The sequence below is a fragment of the Tasmannia lanceolata genome, unplaced genomic scaffold (genome assembly GCF_043159265.1).
Source record: "Tasmannia lanceolata isolate RefF3 unplaced genomic scaffold, GAP_Taslan_0.1 ptg000002l, whole genome shotgun sequence".
NCBI lineage: Eukaryota > Viridiplantae > Streptophyta > Magnoliopsida > Canellales > Winteraceae > Tasmannia > Tasmannia lanceolata.
Window position 1 is genome coordinate 31,076,464 of NW_027518679.1, and position 17,799 is coordinate 31,094,262.

General features: G+C 38.3%; 2 protein-coding genes across 4 annotated transcripts; both read right to left on the reverse strand.

The window, feature by feature from the left end:
• Positions 1–1,790: 1,790 nt before the first annotated feature.
• LOC143866064 (sm-like protein LSM2) lies at positions 1,791–6,455 on the reverse strand. 2 transcript variants are annotated; one of them, XM_077375952.1, is made up of 3 exons: positions 6,056–6,455; positions 4,993–5,151; positions 1,791–2,129 (listed from the first exon to the last, which is right to left on the reverse strand). In XM_077375952.1, exons 1-3 carry the CDS (start codon positions 6,263–6,265, stop codon positions 2,010–2,012), a joined length of 489 nt encoding a protein of 162 aa, XP_077232067.1. In that variant the 5' UTR covers positions 6,266–6,455; the 3' UTR covers positions 1,791–2,009. The 2 variants fall into 2 exon arrangements, with proteins under 2 accessions (XP_077232067.1, XP_077232072.1); XM_077375957.1 differs by lacking the exon at positions 6,056–6,455 and adding an exon at positions 5,268–5,812.
• A 297-nt stretch (positions 6,456–6,752) lies between these two features.
• LOC143865859 (BTB/POZ and MATH domain-containing protein 2-like) lies at positions 6,753–16,669 on the reverse strand. Of its 2 annotated transcripts, XR_013242286.1 has the most exons (5): positions 15,627–16,669; positions 9,382–9,730; positions 8,522–8,798; positions 7,384–7,613; positions 6,753–7,077 (listed from the first exon to the last, which is right to left on the reverse strand). XR_013242286.1 is itself a non-coding variant. In XM_077375944.1 (4 exons), the coding sequence occupies exons 1-4, from the start codon at positions 16,037–16,039 to the stop codon at positions 7,435–7,437; spliced, it is 1,218 nt and encodes a 405-aa protein (XP_077232059.1). In that variant the 5' UTR covers positions 16,040–16,669; the 3' UTR covers positions 7,221–7,434. The 2 variants fall into 2 exon arrangements, 1 of the variants encoding a protein (XP_077232059.1); XM_077375944.1 differs by lacking the exon at positions 6,753–7,077 and having other exon boundaries at positions 7,221–7,613.
• Positions 16,670–17,799: the final 1,130 nt, after the last annotated feature.

Sequence of the window (17,799 nt, forward strand, 5' to 3'; positions counted from 1 at the left end):
ATCATATCTAGGACAATGTTTGAATGTGATTCGTGCAAAAAATATATGCTTTTATCACTAATGTTTTTGTGAGATCAATACTATATCTTTGGATCCCACATAGCACTTGTGTTCTTAGTCTTATACCACATGCATATCCCATCTCTAACATCAATATCTACAAAAATTAATCTATACTTTCTAGGCAGGCCTCTAAAGACACCTTATCGGTCAAGGTTCTAGAATCATCCATTCGAAGTGAAGTCCAAGGTTTCAACGCTTTCAAAGTTCAGGTTCCTCGAGTAAACATCTCAGAACATGTGTAAATTCATGTTCCCAAGAGCAATTAAAATATGCTTCCCCATTTATAATATGCACATTCTATTTAAACGTTCCTCAAGAGTTACCATTATTTTGTGTTGTCTTAAGAATCCCACATGACTAAACTCCTAAATCTCTTTGGTACTCATCAGCTATATCACTTCTACAACTATTAGAACCATTATTTGCATGGATTTGCTTGGCAATTGGGGCTCACTTTTGCAGAAGAGAACAGCCACACAGGCTTACTTTTTAGAAGATTTTGTGAGATTCATTCAGGGCCGTTTGGAAACCTCATATTTTGCATTTGGATTTGGAATTGAGTTTTGAATACAAAATAAACAGATCTGCCAGCGCATGTAGAGGGAGAGAGAGAGGGAAGGGGGTACTTACCGGAGGGGAGAGGTTGAGGAGCAAAGAGGGTGAAGTAAACTACCAGATCTGTGGATTTAAAATTACTTATTTCCATAGCATATTTGGAAATCTAATTTTTTCCACTCAGTCGCTGAATTGGAAATCCAAGAATTTGATCTGGATCTAATTTACAATGCAAAAAGGGCTGCAAATGTGAGAAACCCAAATCAAAATCTACTCGGCATCCAAACGGGCTCCCTTGTGTGTGTGTGTGTGTGTGAGAGAGAGAGAGAGAGAGGTAGAGAAACCCAAATCAAAATCTTCTCGGCACCAAACGGACTTTCACGGCCGATGGTACAGACAATCTTCGGGTCCTACAAAGTGGGCATGTATGTGATATCAAGACCGTTGATCTTGTAGAACATCGTGGGTCAATCCATATGGCTTCGGTCCCACTTGAATGGATGGCCCATGTATAAGATTAAGGACTACTAAAATCGGGGGAACCCTGAAAGAGGGTTGAGGGTTCAATGGCCTAAAATCTTCCCATCAAGGTGTTTCTCAACAGTAAATGGCTTTCAAGAAGAGCATATGAACCCTCTCTTTTTAGCATTTTCCAAACATTCTCCTGGTGTCTTTAATGTTCATCCCATCAGTTTTTAAGCAAATGATATACCAGGGAGTAAAAAAATTTTAAAGTAATTAACAACTACTTAGAGGTGATTTTGGTTAAAAAAAACTGCCATCAAGAGAATTTCTAGTCAGAGACGGTGTTATTTAATCTTCACTCACCCTCATGTGTGGCCCCTCTTTTTTTTTGGATTGGCCTACATGTGGCACATGCGGCTCCTCTTTTGGGTTAGCCATTACACGTGGATTTTTAATATCCAGGAGTTTTGAAAACCAGGACCTTTGCTCTGGTACCAAGTGAAACAACCAATTACTCCAAAAGCTTAAGTTGTTGGTGATGGCGTTATTTAGTCTTTTATACTTCAACATTTCCCAAACAATCCCACAGATAAATTTACAGCCGACCAGAATCGAACCAGGCCAACTCCTGCAAATTGGGTCACTCAACAAGTAGAAACCATGAACCGAGTCATGACAAGTAGAAACCATGAACAGAGTCACGAACATTGAGTGATAGATACTGAATTTCCTATAAATAATAGAGATTAGCAGTGAAACAGTTTCAGTTAACCAGACAATAACAGAATGTTTTCTCATTAGATCAAGAGATATAAATCTAGCTATCGATACATTTAACAAATCAGCAGCAGTATTTGAATAAAAAAACCCAATTGATCACCTCTCTTCTTTTCTCTTTTAAGAGCTTAAAAAGGAGAAGATAGTAATCAACCGCCACGAGCTTCTCTCCTTGTAGCATCATGAAGGATATCAGTGTCAACTCCATCCGGGGGGAGTTGAACATACCTCACGACAGACCCCCTGATGAAACAGTTCCTCACAGACATCTGCGAAGGAAGAAACAGAAGATCAAATCCATCTCCATGCACAAAGTTAACGATGTAAATCGAATTGGGTGCATAACTCCAGGCTTAGAATTCTCATTCATGAATATGCTGCCGTTTTGAGATGCCTAGGTAAAGTAAGATGTTATCATGTAATTATCACACATGATATGACGGAAGTATTAAAATTGAATGTGCTGATCTAGATATTATCGTCTAGTAACAAATGTAGTAAAGCTCGATGTTTACTGTTTAGAGGAAACGAAAAAAATTCTAAATTTCAAGTAGCGACCAAAACATGCGAAATAGATACAAAAAATATTGGGAAATTCCTGGAAATGAAACTGAAAAGACTATTTTCATCATTTAAATGAGGTTCTCCTGGTTGGAGAATGGGCCCCAAAATTGGGAATTCCTGTGCTACAAATACAATATCAATCAGTAAAAATTGCGAAGAAATAAAAGCCCAAAAAGAATAATGACCCATAAGCATAAGCAGGCCTGAAACATTCGAAGGGGACCTGGAGAGTGTTCGTGGTCAGTAAAAAGATGCATGTAGATTACAGCACAAGCCAAAAACACCCAAAAACAAAACTATAATGGAAATGAAACTGAGAAAACTCCAATTACAAACAGATGATCCCATATAAGTATGTGACTTTTCCTACCTATTTTGTTTCCCTTCTCTCCATGCATTACTTTCTGAGAAAAGGACAAAGGACTGCCCGTCCAACTTTATGGTCACGGGCCACCATTATCTGCACAGTGATCAAGTCCATTGATAACGACAATCATCTCAAGTCTGGTTATTTGCCGCCGGTCTTGCCGTGATTGAGATTATCTGTAGGGTGATGAAATAATGTCCAGTAAAACTATTGATTGTTTGCAACTCATGATTATGGGTACATGATCTCTGTTTGGCATGGCACTTGAGTCCACTATCACCTGGTAATGGCCCATCACATCACTGTCCTAATCACCAAACACTTATGCCACTAGTACATTTGGCTGTCTGTCCATGGTCATCTAATCAAGGAGAGATGGTCGACCTAAAAGCCAAAAGGGACCCTGGAGGGGTGACAGCAATTGTGCAGAAAAAGAGCAGCAGTCTTAACAGAAAAATGCTTCATGAAGCCCCTCTAAACTCATGTCACTAAGTGAATCATGCAAATAACGATGAAGGCCGATTACTTTTGGTACAACTCATGGAAACACGTGATCAACCATCACCAATATGGGTCACTGACAAGAAGGTTCAGTATGGCATTGTGATGTGAATGATGAACTATAGTTTTAACAAGCATGACTCTAGAGATTATTTCCCCTGATCTTTGTGATGTAGATAATTTAAATCTACAGTTGCATAGGCTTAAAAAAAGGTACTGACCATATAAAAAATCAAGAAATATCACCTGATATCGAGCATGACATGACAACTTCAAGAGTAGTGTAATTAGCATCAGCAGGCAACACCAACATATCAATCCCCTGATTTTAGAAACATGTGCCTTGTTGCTTAGTGCCAATATCACTAGCTTCGTTTGGTTGTTGCTCCTGCTGCCAGCAACAAAGTGCAAGAGCTAGCTTTTTTGAGGGAGTCCCCATATCAACTTTTAATCCATATGTTTCTTGCAAGCTTTGATGAAACAGTAAATGTTCTTGTGGCAATTCATGGTAGTAAATATGCAAACCCATCTAAATGATGAAACTCAGTGGTCAAGTGATCAATCCCACCTCAATAACGATTCTCATGTCAAATCTGACATGACGACAACACGATGAAGTGTAGTCAAGAGATCCATGACAAGCTAGGATTGCCCCCACCAATAAACTCCATAACAAGCTAGGATTGCCCTCCACCCGCCACAAAATGGAGCAAAATAGAAACAAGCGATCCGAACTCTTCTTCCTTTTTACATAAGACACACATGCTCAAGAGTAGAAAGTTTTCCTTTGAAGTTTTTCGCATGTATTTAGTCTGCCTGCTACTGTTTCCCAACAAAAAGCCTTCGCCCTAGGTGGGGCTGGAGAGCCCCACATTCTAGTTAAAAGAGACACCTGTTCTCTTCAAGTATGATCTCCCTAAAAGATGATTATATCGAGAAGACTCCTCCAGGACCGAAGTCCCAATTCTCTTGTTGAATTAATGAGGAGATACGTAAAAATGGTCCAGGGATTTACAAGAGAGAGAATATATCTCTTATTGCTTGAGAATTCTCCTATGACTAACGACCCACAACACACTCCCATCCCCCATCCTCTCATAAAAATCTTGGGGTTTTTACAAAAGACCACCAATTTCTAATAATGAATGAGTTAATTCCCATCAACCAAAACCCTAGGCAATAATCTCAAAAAATCTTCAAAACCAAACTAAACCATAAACCCTAAATGCTAAATATAGTATTAATTCAACCAAAAACCCTTTTCTTTTTCACACCATTGTGCTCAACACACCAATTTCTAGCAATGAATGAGTTAAATTCTCATCAATATCCAACATAATCCATCAGAATCAATCCCAATTAAAGGAAAACAAACAAAAACCCAAGAAAGATCACAGAAAAGGAGATACCGTGTGGGGATACTTGTCTTACCAGTAACCCAAATACAATTTTTATCACTTAAAAAAATAATCTCCAAAAATCTTCAAAAGCAACATAAACCCTAAACCCAAAACCCTAAATATATTATTCATTCACCCAAAAACCCTTTTCTTTTTTGACACCATTGTATTCCACAAACCAATTTCTAACAATGAATGAATTAAATTCACATCAATATCCAATATAATCCATCAAAATCAAATCCCAATCAAAAGAAAAACAAACCAAAACCCTAGAAAGATCAAAGAAAAATTCGATACCATGTGGGGATACTTGTCTTGATCGACAACCCTAGTGTTTTCGAGCTTTATATTGAGGTATTGATCCACCGAATGCAAAATCCCTCGTATTGCAAGATCGTTCTTCAATTCAACAGTCACTTCCTTACCCACTAACTCCTTGAAATAAGAGAAGAACAACTGCCCAAAAAAATATACAAAAATCATGAAATTAACAAACAGAGATTTTCCAAAGAAACCCAGTGAAGGAATCCCATGGAAAATAAGAATCACAATAAAATAAATAAAATAGTTACCATTTTTTTTTTGTTCTTGAGGAAAAAGCAAAAAATCTCCCTCTTTTTGCTATTTCTCTTCAACGGCTTAAAACGAGGAGACAGAAATAAGAGCTGGGCGGATGATCCAAACCGTTCATTCGTTGGGCCACAATTTAATATATTTGCACTCTTATCATCCCGGGGCCAACCCTCTCTAGAGTGTATTTAATTTATGACTGTTTTTTTTTAACAATACGAGGGGTGGCCCTGGGAAGAAAAGGGGCAAATATATCATGTCACAAGGCCTGATAAATTCTCCTCCTTTCTACCTCTGTATTTGTTTGAGATTTTATATGGCCCGTATTTTTTTTTAAATACTGTACGGACCACATCATAGGATGATCCAAACCGTCCAGTGAAAATAGGTTGCGCCCCAAAAATCATTCCCATAGGATGATCCTAGACCTCTGATCTATTGAGGTTTCCATAATATGCACTTCCTCTATAGATCTAAGGGTTGGGATCATCCTATGGAAATGTTTTTTAGGCACAACCAATTTACCTTATAGCCCATCAACAGTTTCCATCAGCCTATGATGCGGTCCGTCCCTACTTATTGAAAAATATGGGGGTTACACCATATAAAAACTCCTCTCTCTCTCTCTCTCTCTCTCTCTCTCTCTCTCTCTCTCTCTTAATAATAAAAAGGAGGGGAGGACTAAGATGGACCACACACAATAGTTCAGGGCACAAACAAAAAGAAGATAAAAACAGAATACAATTTATGGCGGAAAATAGTCAAACCACTCGAAGACCAATCTCCTCACCCCTCCCCTAGCCAATGAATCCGCCTCCCCGTTAGCTGATCTCTGAAGATGATTTATATCAATAAACGAACCCGCAATTAGATCATCAATTTCGTCAAACATGGCATCAAACCTCAAAGGTGGTGGCACCCCACCTTTAAGCCAACTGATCACATTCAATGAGTCACCCTCCACTATAATAAACCGCTTTAACTTCAGCCTCCGTAGCATCACCGATCCCAATCGGACCCGAATAAGCCCACTAAACACTCCACAACCATTCCGACATAGTCCACCAACCCCGCCGAACCCAGATTACCAAAACTAGCCCCATCAAAGTTTAGTTTAACCTTCCCGAGAGGAGGAGGCTCCCACCTTTGAGAGATTTGAGGCCTCCCTTCCCCACTAAAGCAAACTTCCCTCCAACCCTCCCAATGATAAAAACCCGATACAAAATGGAACAACAGAATCCGTCTCACCCATGAAATAGCTAAGGCTATAATTTTCATATAGAGCCAATGAGGGGATGTCGCTATCCCTTCAAAGATTCTCAAATTCCTCTCTTTCCATATGACCCACTAAGTAGCAAGCAAACAAATATTCCACAACATTTTCCTTTCTTTCTCCAAGACACAAAATTTTCAACCCCCGCCTGGAACTATAAAAAATATCTAATAATTCAATACGCAAATTTTTTTTGGAATTATTAGTCAATTTCTTATATATGATTTCACGAGAATTTCAAAATCAAAATATAACAGACATCATAATCTAGCAAACGCACACACTATACTGAAATTTAACACCAGATTAACCACCATTTGCAGTTACTGTTAACTCAATTCCAAACCTCCCATAACCACAGAGCACAAGAAAGCCACATGAACAGAATTCCTGGCATTAAGTACATGGGTTTATTGGAGGTCAAGAAATTTCTCAGACGGGTTCGGCTGATTTTGATAGGAGTTTCTTGCAGAGACTGATGCCGACGAGGGCAATAACGACATCATCGATCACCGCCACCAAGAACACAAGCATAATTCCTGTAAACAAAGTGACAATGAAGTTCCCCCTACAGCGTGTCATGCCATGAAGCAACTAACCAAATTACTCAGGCTTAATTTAGGAGTAAAAAAATAATTTGGGTCACATAATAAGCTTAAGTAACAACCAAAACCATTTCACATGCGAGAACGACGATGAAATAGACAATCTAACAATAGATGACCCGAAGAGGTCTGTCCCATTCTCATGAAAACCTTCACATACCATGAAAATCAGATGCAACAACATTACTATTTTTACACCTCAAAAGAAAAAAAAACAAAACAATTGAAGATGTTTCTAACCATCTGGACAAGAGCTCGCTGTAGAATTGCGAGATGGGTAAGTGGGTTGGATTATATCCGTTGTTTGACACGCCTCCCATTGCCATCGCTTCCATCAAGCATTTCATTCGCACGTCGTCGAGAGACCATTACGGAATGCTCCCCGACTTTTGCCACATATTCCAAAAGCTCTGTCAACACAGCTGGGCAACTCGTCTCCAAATACTCGAACCCATCAGTTTGCATCACCGCTGAAAGAACAAACCAACAATAAAACCATAAAGAGCCGGAAATAAGATTATTAACGAAGACGGGATCGAGTTCTTTTCTTCTCTGACACTAAATAAAGTTGGATTTTATGTGTCAATTGTAAATTCCAAACTAGGTCACAAATATCGTTTTCGGGACTTTCTTGACAAGGGAAAATCTCGGGATATATTAAATTTGTTTTATTTTCTCGGGTTTATATTGGGAAAAAACGATAAAAAATGTAATAAATTGAGAAACATATAGAATAACAGATATCGTAAAAATATCATGATATTATCACCTTGTCTTTTTAGGAAATATCGCTATATTTTTTAGGCCACTGATATTGGCACTACCATGTTTTTAAAATTGAACTAAATCACCTTGTCTTTCATAATTTAACCAGCAGTTAAAGGTTATTACAATTCCCCAAAATCTGTCAGAAGCAAAATAAAAAAGAAAAGACAAGTTTTGTTATGCAACTATCCAAAATGGTAGTGCCAATATCAGTTGCCCTTTTTTTAATTCTTGGGATTATTTCAAGATTTTTTAGGCCACTGGTATTGGCACTACCATGTTTTTAAAATTGAACTCAATCACCTTGTCTTTTATAATTTAACCAGCAGTTAAAGATTACTACAATTCCCCAAAATCTGTCAGAAGCAAAATAAAAAAGAAAAGACAAGTTTTGTTATGCAATCATCCAAAATGGTAGTGCCAGTATCAATTGCCTTTTTTTTTAAATTCTTGGGATTATTTCAAGATTTTGTCGTTTTATCAAAATGGAACAATAAAATCGCTATATTTTGAAAATGAACAAGAACGAGATATTTGTGACATAGATGCTAAACTACAATTGCATTTAAATGCTTTGATCAGGAGAAATCGAAGAAAAAGGCAACAACATTACCTCTAAGATTTTCTGGCAAGGCAACAAATTTGAGACACAAGGCTTTTAGCTCAAAACAGTGATGTTGTTCCGCCAAAGCTAAGGTGGTGGCTACAGTGTTTATGGCAATTTCTTTACAGAGCTCGTCTTCACAGAGCAACCTAAGTCTCTCCAATCCATACCGGTCTGCTGCCGCAAGTAAATGTTGTGCCATCAAGGTGGAAGCCCATTTTGAATTTAAACCAGAGAGATCTTGCATGTCGGGCAGGGCATCCCAGTATATGAAATGAAGCAATGCCTGCAAAATGTGCAACCATGAAAGAATCATATCATGCGTTCAAAAATTGTTCATAAAACTATATTGGGTTGAACAAAGACTTGAACCAATGCAATGCAATGCAATGAAATCAGCCCTGCAACAAACCTACCACGGCGAATTTGCAAATCAATGTGCAAATATGTCAAAATTAGGGTATAAACAGAAGCTATGGAAAAACGGCTTGCATGTAGAAACATCTCCATCTGATGCTTATATGAGTTTATATTTTCCAAAGAAATATCGGTCCAGGGTCCATCATAGTGGTCATATTTTAATCTTTAAAGAGTTTTTAGGTGTCCCTCAAGTCCCTTAAGTTATATGAGGGGTACCACAGTCTTTTCCCACAAATATCACAGGGTTTCTTTGAGTTGTGGCGTTTTCTAACATAAGCCCTACACATGACTTACGGGAAATTTAAGATAGAGTTCTTAAGTCATTAGAGGGTATTTTAGTCCAACAAGAAAGTCCATGCAAGTATATTATGAAAGAATATAGTATAACTATGCAAGCAAATTGACAGAATAAAAAAAAATTATAAATAGACTGGAAGGCATTGAAGAACCTTAAAAACTGGAGCTTCCATGTCTTCAATCTTTATACACTCCGTGTTTCGATCCTTCATTGGGCCAAAAAGTTGTGCCCTGAACACAGGTGAGCGAGCAGCAAGTACCAACTTATGGGCAGGAAAGATCTCCCCATCAACTTCAAAATTTGCATCAGTCCCCTTCCCACTTTCCAAAAGCTTCCCAAAATGCTCACCAATGTCAGAAGGTGGCACTGGTATGGTGTAAAGCTTGGGCCCTTCTGTGTGTGACTGAACAACACCAACGCTACAATGAACCGAGAGGCAATCATCTTTAAGGTAGTCTGATACCTCCAGAGCAGTTCTTTTGAAAAAACGTTTATAGCCCCTGCACAATTCAACAGGCCCACCTATTATTGTTCACCTCCACTGTGCATAATTTTGAAATTGCACATTTGAGCAAGCGACAAAAATCAACAGTAGCATTTGAGCAACCTACAAAAATTAAGAGTAGCATTTGCGCAAGCTACGATCTGAAATTTCGGCCAGAGTCCCAAATTTTGGTAATGTGATTTTTAAAGTTCTTTTTCCAAAATTTCGGACTCAATTTCGGTACATTAATGAAATTTGTTTCTTTTTTACCGAATTTCGGTGGAAATTTTGGTTTCGCCTGTGTCCAAAACCGAGACCGAGACCAAAATTTAAATCCTTGAGTAGCATACATTATAAGTGAGGAAATGCAACAGGAAAAGAAAAGACTTTGGCATAACAGACTTAAAGAAGCATTTGGACTATATAAACTGAATTCATATATAGCATGCCAGAAATGCACCAAAAATGCATGTAGTTACTGCAATCAGGAGTATCATTAATTCAGTTTGTTCCATATTTTATTATTATGTGCATCAGTGCATCTTTTTTAACTAATTGCATACTTGAGGTTGAGCATTTGCTCTTAGTGGTGATGCCATCAAGTGTGTAGCATTTAGGAGAGTGTTCAAACTTCATCCTTACCTACCAAAAGAAAAAAAAAACAGAAATTATGTACTTCTCATCTTCAATCACCTCTCACACACTTAATAAGTATATATTTACATGTGTTTGTACTTATGTTTGCATAAAATACTTCGTTGAAAAAGACACCCGGTCATATGCAATTTGAAATATAATAAAAAAGGATATCTTAATGCTATGATAGCAATGGAGAAGGATATCCCATCTATTTTATCACTTAAATTTGATATCTTTTTTTTAAACCATTTCATGTTTTAAATTATTAGAAAGATTCTTATTTGGGTTGATCTCTTTAAAAGATTAAAATGTACCTAATTATTAAAGGGAGATGATAAATTCGCACCTCCTATAGGATTATTCGCACCCCTTTCACATGATTTGATGTCAAAAGGTGTTAAAGTTCTATTCACGTTACCCTCCTTTTTTACGCTTTTTGACGTCAAATCACGTTAAAAGGGTGCGAATAATCACACAGGGGGTGCAAATTTACCATCTCCCTTGTTAAATTATTCCAAAGCATTGCATATGAGGCTTTGGCCCCGCACAACAAAAGCTGTCAACTCTGATGTCTTGAATCCAAAGAGGATGCAGATCCACCAGTCAACCACAAAACGCAGTTGACATTTATTAGATAATAAATAATTTTTTTGAATGGTTTTATTAAGATAACAAATAATGAACATACCGATCAAGAGGAGATATCAAATTAACTAACATCTAAATAAGTAAAAAAACAAAAACTAAATAGCATCTGAAGAGCGATTCTTCCTCGCCTCAATGGCCATAAGGGTGTCAAACTCTCCTTTTGCCGTGTCTGTGCCCAACAGCCTATCGATGCACTAAGATAACACTAAGATACCATCGTTTACCTCATCCACATTGGAGAAACTACCTCATCCACATTGGAGAAACTACGAGATATCAAATTAACTAACACTAAATAAGTAAAAAACAAAAACTAAATAGCATCTGAAGAGCGATTCTTCCTCGCCTCAATGGCCATAAGGGTGTCAAACTCTCCTTTTGCTGGTGTCTGTGCTCAGCAGCCTATTGATACACTAAGATACCATCTTTTACCTCATCCACATTGGAGAAACTATCTGAGCATTTGAGCCAAGGATTTAAGTGGCAGCCAACTGCATGTAGAAGATAATGTAATTGTTTTGCCCATCACTCATTTATCTTCCTCCAAATAGGAAGATAATTTCTTTTGTTGCCCACACATTTAAAAACAATCTTTTCCATTGGATGAATCCATCAGCTCATAAATAAATCCCATAAAAGATCTCTTCTCTGAATACACCTCCTTGAAGACAATAACGAATGGCACTATAGTCTTAATGCACACTCATATTTTGCACTACAGGTAGCAAATGTCTCGGAGGAAAATTAATCTAGCGAAAGTTAATCAAGCATCTATTCTTCCCATCCGACATGACGCTACACTCATATTTTGCCCATGCCTTTCTTGTGGTCTTCTCTAACGTCATTTATATTCTTAAATTCCTCCTTGAGGATCCATGTCCTCATCTAATGCACGGAGGAGGGTTTCACACTAACCACACATGCCCCAACAGCCTCAAGCATAGCCACAAAAAAGAACTATTCACAAAGGAAGGGAATTTGCAAAGACAAAACACCCTATCTTCTTACAAACTTCATTCCTTCCATCTTTCATCCACATAGAGTGTTTAGTGTAGTTTATTTAGCTTTGACAGTGATAATTGATCAATGGAACGCCTCCCCTCAGCTTAGGTCACGGTTGAGAAGCACCACCACCAACGGGAGTCTCACTATCAGGTCCCTCTCCACTAAGACTATAACTCACAAACCCCCTTCCATTGTCCATTAGAAACTCATTGCTACTATCTTATTTTACTTCTAAAATTCCTCAACGCATTTGCACATTCTTGAGTAACTTCTGGTGGAGACAGGACGATTAATGCCTCGTTTTATTCAATGGTGTGACCCCATCAAATGATCCTTGAGGTGGCTAACACCTCTCATGCAGTGGTGATCACAAAATAAACATCTAAAATAACCCTTGGGATTTTTCTCGTGGTTCTCTTGGGTATGGACTTGGTTGAGAAGCAAGGAAAGGGTTGCGAGTTTGGGGATTTTGGGGTAAATCCATAGTAATCCTTGTATATTGTTTTCTCATAGTGAAGATTATGTTCTCGCTCGTGGACGTAGGCATCTTGGCCGAAACACGTAAAATTTCGGTGTTCATCTCATGGCTTGTGTTTATTTTACTTTTCTATTAATTTGTGCATGATCGGATTGGATTTGCTTTGCCTGACGGATTTATTCAACAATACAAATGTTCAAAATTGTAGGAGCACTATACAAAATAAATTTTATCTTCGGCGATATAATGCCATACTTTCTATGCATAGCAAAAAATTTATTTTTTAATAAAAAAAAGAAAGAGGTTGTTTGTCAGGAACATGAGTGCCTAGAGGAAGGTATGGTCAACAGTCAGCGAATAACTTCAACATTACAATGCAACTAAAGGGACAATTAGTCAAAGAACTGGGGAGACCAGATGGAACAATCGACCATAGTTCATCAAGGATATTGCTCTTTTTTTTTTCTTTTTTTTTTTTTGAATAGTATCAAGGATATTGCTCTCTACCTCATGAGTCAACTAAACGACCTCAGCACAGAGGATACTATTAAAATTGGTATCTAACCAATAGCATATGTACCTGTCGATATGGCATATTTAGCCTCCAGAGACTTGTAGTTATTCATCACAATCGTGTAAAGAGTTTTGGTGACAGGAGCCAGCTGCTCGGGCAATGAGACTTCGGATTCAAAAAGTAATAATTTGAAAAGATTTTTCTTTTCCACCTAAAAATAATATTTAATTTATTCCTTCCTTTTCTTTTCTGTAAAATAAGGGCGCCCCAGTGCACGAGGCTCCCACCATTGCGGGGTCTGGGGAGGGCTAGATGTACGCAGCCTTACCCCTGATGTGCAGAGAGGCTGTTTCCATGACTTGAACCCGTGACCACCAGGTCACAATGGAGCAACCTTACCATTGCGCCAAGGCTTGCCCTCTATAAGGTGAAAAAAAAAATTTAATAATAAAACTACAATGGTGCCCCAAATTTTACCATTAAAAAAATATACAAGAGTGAGAACCCAAACAACATGGGAACCACCTCAGTCACTTTACCAGCATAGACAGAGTACACTAGAAGGACCACCATGACTACATAATTAACCAAAAATATGGTAAAAAACCAAGAGTGCATTACAACAGCAATGGCAAGCATCGTGAATGAATCAACAATCTCCATGTAACCTCATCCACATCAATGAGTATTGGAGACCTTGATCACTGGACCCATTGAAGGATATATTTTAAGACATCATTTCGAAAAATGCTGGCAGCAATGCTTTCAGTACTTCTTAAAACAATGAGCTAACACAAACTTCTAAATATAAGAGAAACTGGTCACACTGTAAACTATATTTGCAGGTTAATTTTCACAAGAGAAATGATATTTACGCCCCTTTTGATCACCAAGGACACCCCGTGCCAGTGTGCGTGGCAATCAAACCCACTGGATTCTTTTGACATCAAATACATTAGCCCTCCTTTAGTCATTGAAACACTGGCGCACATTAGCCCTCCTTTAGTCATTGAAACACTGGCGCACATTAGCCCTCCTTTAGTCATTGATACACTGGCGTTGGGTGTCCCTAATAATAAAAAAGGGCGTAAATATCTCTTCCCTTTTCCCAATGGTCTAAATCTTGCATCACAGTCGGTGGGTGTCAGCTCGCGATTAAGCAACCAAAGAAAACTACTGCCAACTTGATGGTTCGATTCCGATATTAGCATGTTATATTGACCTTCCTTTCACATGATTCTAATCCAAGGTTACCTGGAACGCCGTTCGTTCCTGTACACGGTACGGGAACGGGTATGGGTACGATGGTAGTTCGGTACGCGGTACGATGAGGGTATATATATATATATATATATATATATATATATATATATATATATATATATAATTTCATATATTTTTACAAGAATGTCATTCCATAGTACACACTACACACATTTAATACACAAAATATAAAAACCTCATGTATGTCATACATATTTTTTCAAAAAGAAAGTTCTCGTTGAATATCCTTCCATAGTCCATACTACATCCATTTAATAAAAAAATAAAAAAACCTCATGTATGCCCTACATATTTTTTTTCAAAATAAAGCTCTAGTTCCAATTCAACCCAAAATATATAAAACTTGTAGCTCTCTCCATCTCTCTTCTAGTCTATATGCATCTCTCTCTCTCTTTCTCTCCCGCGGGTCGCCATGGTTCGTCATTTTTGGCGATCCGGGTCGTTAGTGAACCACGTTTCGGATCGTGCGACCCCGGATCGCGGATCGGAGGGCGGATGGTGAATCCGGTAACTATGTTCTAATCATTAAACTCTCCCAATAAAGTAAAACATCTTAAACAAAACTGAAAAATGTTATGCCCTCAGAAATACTTGCTTTCGTACATTATCACATCAAACGAAACAAGAAAGCATCCAAACTAAAAAGGGGAATAAAAAAGAAACTTTCTCAAACGAACCATAAATTACCATAAATTGATAGTAAACCTAGCGAGAATCTCACAAGCAATCAAATTACAGCCTTATCCTCGACACATAATCTAAAAACACCAAAACCTCAATAAGAAATCCCAAAATAACCAATGGAATCTGATTCAACCCCACAAACACAACCACCATAAAAAATGGATGAGAGAGGGAGAGGCTGAAATCTCAATGCCAAACAACAAAACCAATCAAACTGCACAAGAAAAGACATAGTAACAACCCACCAATGGAATCTGATTCAACCCCACAACCACAACTACCATAAAAATGGATGAGAGAGGGAGAGGACAAAAAATCAACGCCAAACAACAAAACCAATCAAAATGCACAGGAACAGACATCGTAACAATGACATTCAGCTCGAATCTCTAAAAAATTGAAAGGCACAAGATTCCCAAAAATCACAGCAATTTACATATGCATTCAAAACCCACAAACCAAAACAGCAGGACAATCAAACATCGTAACAATGACATTCCGCTCAAATCTCTAAATATTAAACAAACAAAAAAAAAAATTTGAAAGGCACAAGATTCCCAAGAACCACAACAATTTACATATGCATTCAAAACCCACAAACCAAAACAGCAGGACAATCAATACACACAAATACACAAACAATTTACATATGCAACTTACCACATGCTTCCGCGGTATTTTAGAGTATAGGGCCCGCTCTCAAGCCTCCTCCCAAAATGGGTATGTACTTTATGCCTCTCCTTTCCGCTCTGATCCAAAAGCGTCAACTCAAAAAGTGCCCTCACATCTGTTCCATCACCTGCAAGCGCAATAAAGAGCGAAACATATGTTGCATTGTCTTCTATGCTTTTGCCATCAGGGTAAAAATAGATTGCCCATTCATATCCCCCCACCATGAATGTATCAGATGCCATATATTTCCCAATCCCTAGACCTTTTGATAGAGAGTAACCTGTGATCAGGAACTCGTGAGAGCCATTCACAGTCTCTGTGAGAGATGTCGAAGTAATCGCAGATTGAGAGGAAGAACAATTGGGTTTGGACGTTTCTCTACATACCCTTCCCACACCCATCTCTCACAAAAAAAAAGAGGGGGGTTTCTGATTCTAGGGTTTCTAGGGTTTTTCACCAAGATTCTGAAATGGGTTGTGTTGGATATAGGGTTTGGGAATTGGGTTTGTCTGAATTTCGAATCTTAGGGGGTTTTCAAAGAGTTTCCTTCTGGTTAGATTCGAATTGGGTCATTGGTCGTTTGGAATTTTGCTAGTTTTTTGGGTTTTTCTCCAGGATTCTGAAATGGGTTTGGGAATTGGGTTTGTCTTTGATTTCAAATCTTAGGGTTTTCAAAGAGTTTCCTTCTGTTGAGATTCGAATCGGGTCAAGGGTGGTTTGGAATTTTGGCTTTTTAAGGTTTGGGAGGGTTTGGTGTAAGATTTGAATTGGACAGGGCCTGGTTTATTGGGTAAGTAAATCTAGGGTTTTGGTTTGTGGGTTTGGACGATAAGATGCAGGGTTTTGATTTGAGAGATGGAATCCATTGGGGAAAGGGATATTTTGGGTAAAGTTTTCTCGTGGGAAATTGTGAAGAGTAAGGTTGTATGGGGCTTTGAATGCATTATATAGAGGTGAGGGATGATTTTCATTTCCTTTGTGTTTTTGCCTTTTTGGGGGGTATTACTCTTTCTATTCTTGGGAATTAGGAGGAGGAGAATTGTGTGTGTGGTGTGAGTTTTCTCCTCGAATTGAAAAGCCTAACGAGTAGTCTTCTAGGCGGCTAAGACTACTTGCAATTGTAAAATTGTAATGTGTGTTGTTTGACTTTGAGTGGTGCTTATAGGTGGGCCCCTCTCTTGATCAGATCCTACAGTCCACTTGATGGGCCCACCTTGGATCAATTAACAAACGTTGGTGAATGTTGATCGAGCAATCCTAATCGTTCGTCTGAATGTAATTTTGGTACTTAAACATGGAACATTAATTAGAGCTATTGTTGTGGTGGAAGTCCATTTATTAATTGGACGGTTTGATTTGCCCGATTAATGAGATTATTGGGCTCCTCCACTGAATGGTCGGTCTGGATTCATTAGAGGTGGGTCGCACATGGTATAATTCAGGCATGTATGTCTTACCAAGCTAGGCTATAGATTGCTGAGATTAGAATGTTCCCTTGTAGGTATCCTTGGGGAAATTTTTTGCAATAGTACCTTTCCAACCTAAATTAGATGGGCATAGCTCACTTGGCACGTGTACAAACATTTTTTTTTTTTACGGGTAAGCTGGGCTAGGCATGGACCCCTACCAGTCTATTGAAGAAGAGAAATCATCTACCGTGTTTGTACATGTGGCTCATTTACCACATGTACAAACATGGTAGATGATTCATTGATTGAGTAAAGGTTATAAGTGGGAAATAGGGCACTGAGAAACCCAATTTTAGAGTTCGAATGGTTTGGATGATCCTATGGATCTGATTTTTTGTGGACACCCTATCTATGTGAGGGCCTTAAAAATGAATGGTTTGGATCACCCAAATAATGTGGCCCCCACTGTATTTTAAGCTAGTGTGCAGATAACTTATCTACACATGTGTAGGAACCGTTTTTCTCTATATATATCCTAACCATTCGAACTGTGGAGGCAAAAAATGGACTAATTTGTGAAGGTTTAAAGACATCCATTTTACCTCCACAAATCGTAGGGTTGGGATGATCCTATAGATCTGATTTTTTGTAGACACCCTATCTATGTGAGGGCCTTTAAAATGGATAGCTTGGATCACCCAAACAATGTGGGCCCCCATTGTATTTTAAGCTAGTGTGTAGAGAACTCTCTA

Excerpts from the sequence above, each read along its gene's own strand:
- LOC143865859 (XM_077375944.1), bottom strand. The coding sequence starts at position 16,039 with ATGGGTGTGGGAAGGGTATGTAGAGAAACGTCCAAACCCAATTGTTCT. Across the intron at positions 9,731-15,626 it reads AAATACCGCGGAAGCATGTG|GGGCTATAAACGTTTTTTCA; the intron begins GTAAGTTGCATA and ends TGAATTGTGCAG. Across the intron at positions 8,799-9,381 it reads TGGAAGCTCCAGTTTTTAAG|GCATTGCTTCATTTCATATA; the intron begins GTTCTTCAATGC and ends CACATTTTGCAG.
- LOC143866064 (XM_077375952.1), bottom strand. The coding sequence starts at position 6,265 with ATGCTACGGAGGCTGAAGTTAAAGCGGTTTATTATAGTGGAGGGTGAC. Across the intron at positions 5,152-6,055 it reads ATTCATTGGCTAGGGGAGGG|TTGTTCTTCTCTTATTTCAA; the intron begins GTGAGGAGATTG and ends TTTTTTGGGCAG. Across the intron at positions 2,130-4,992 it reads AAGACAAGTATCCCCACATG|ATGTCTGTGAGGAACTGTTT; the intron begins GTATCGAATTTT and ends CTTCCTTCGCAG.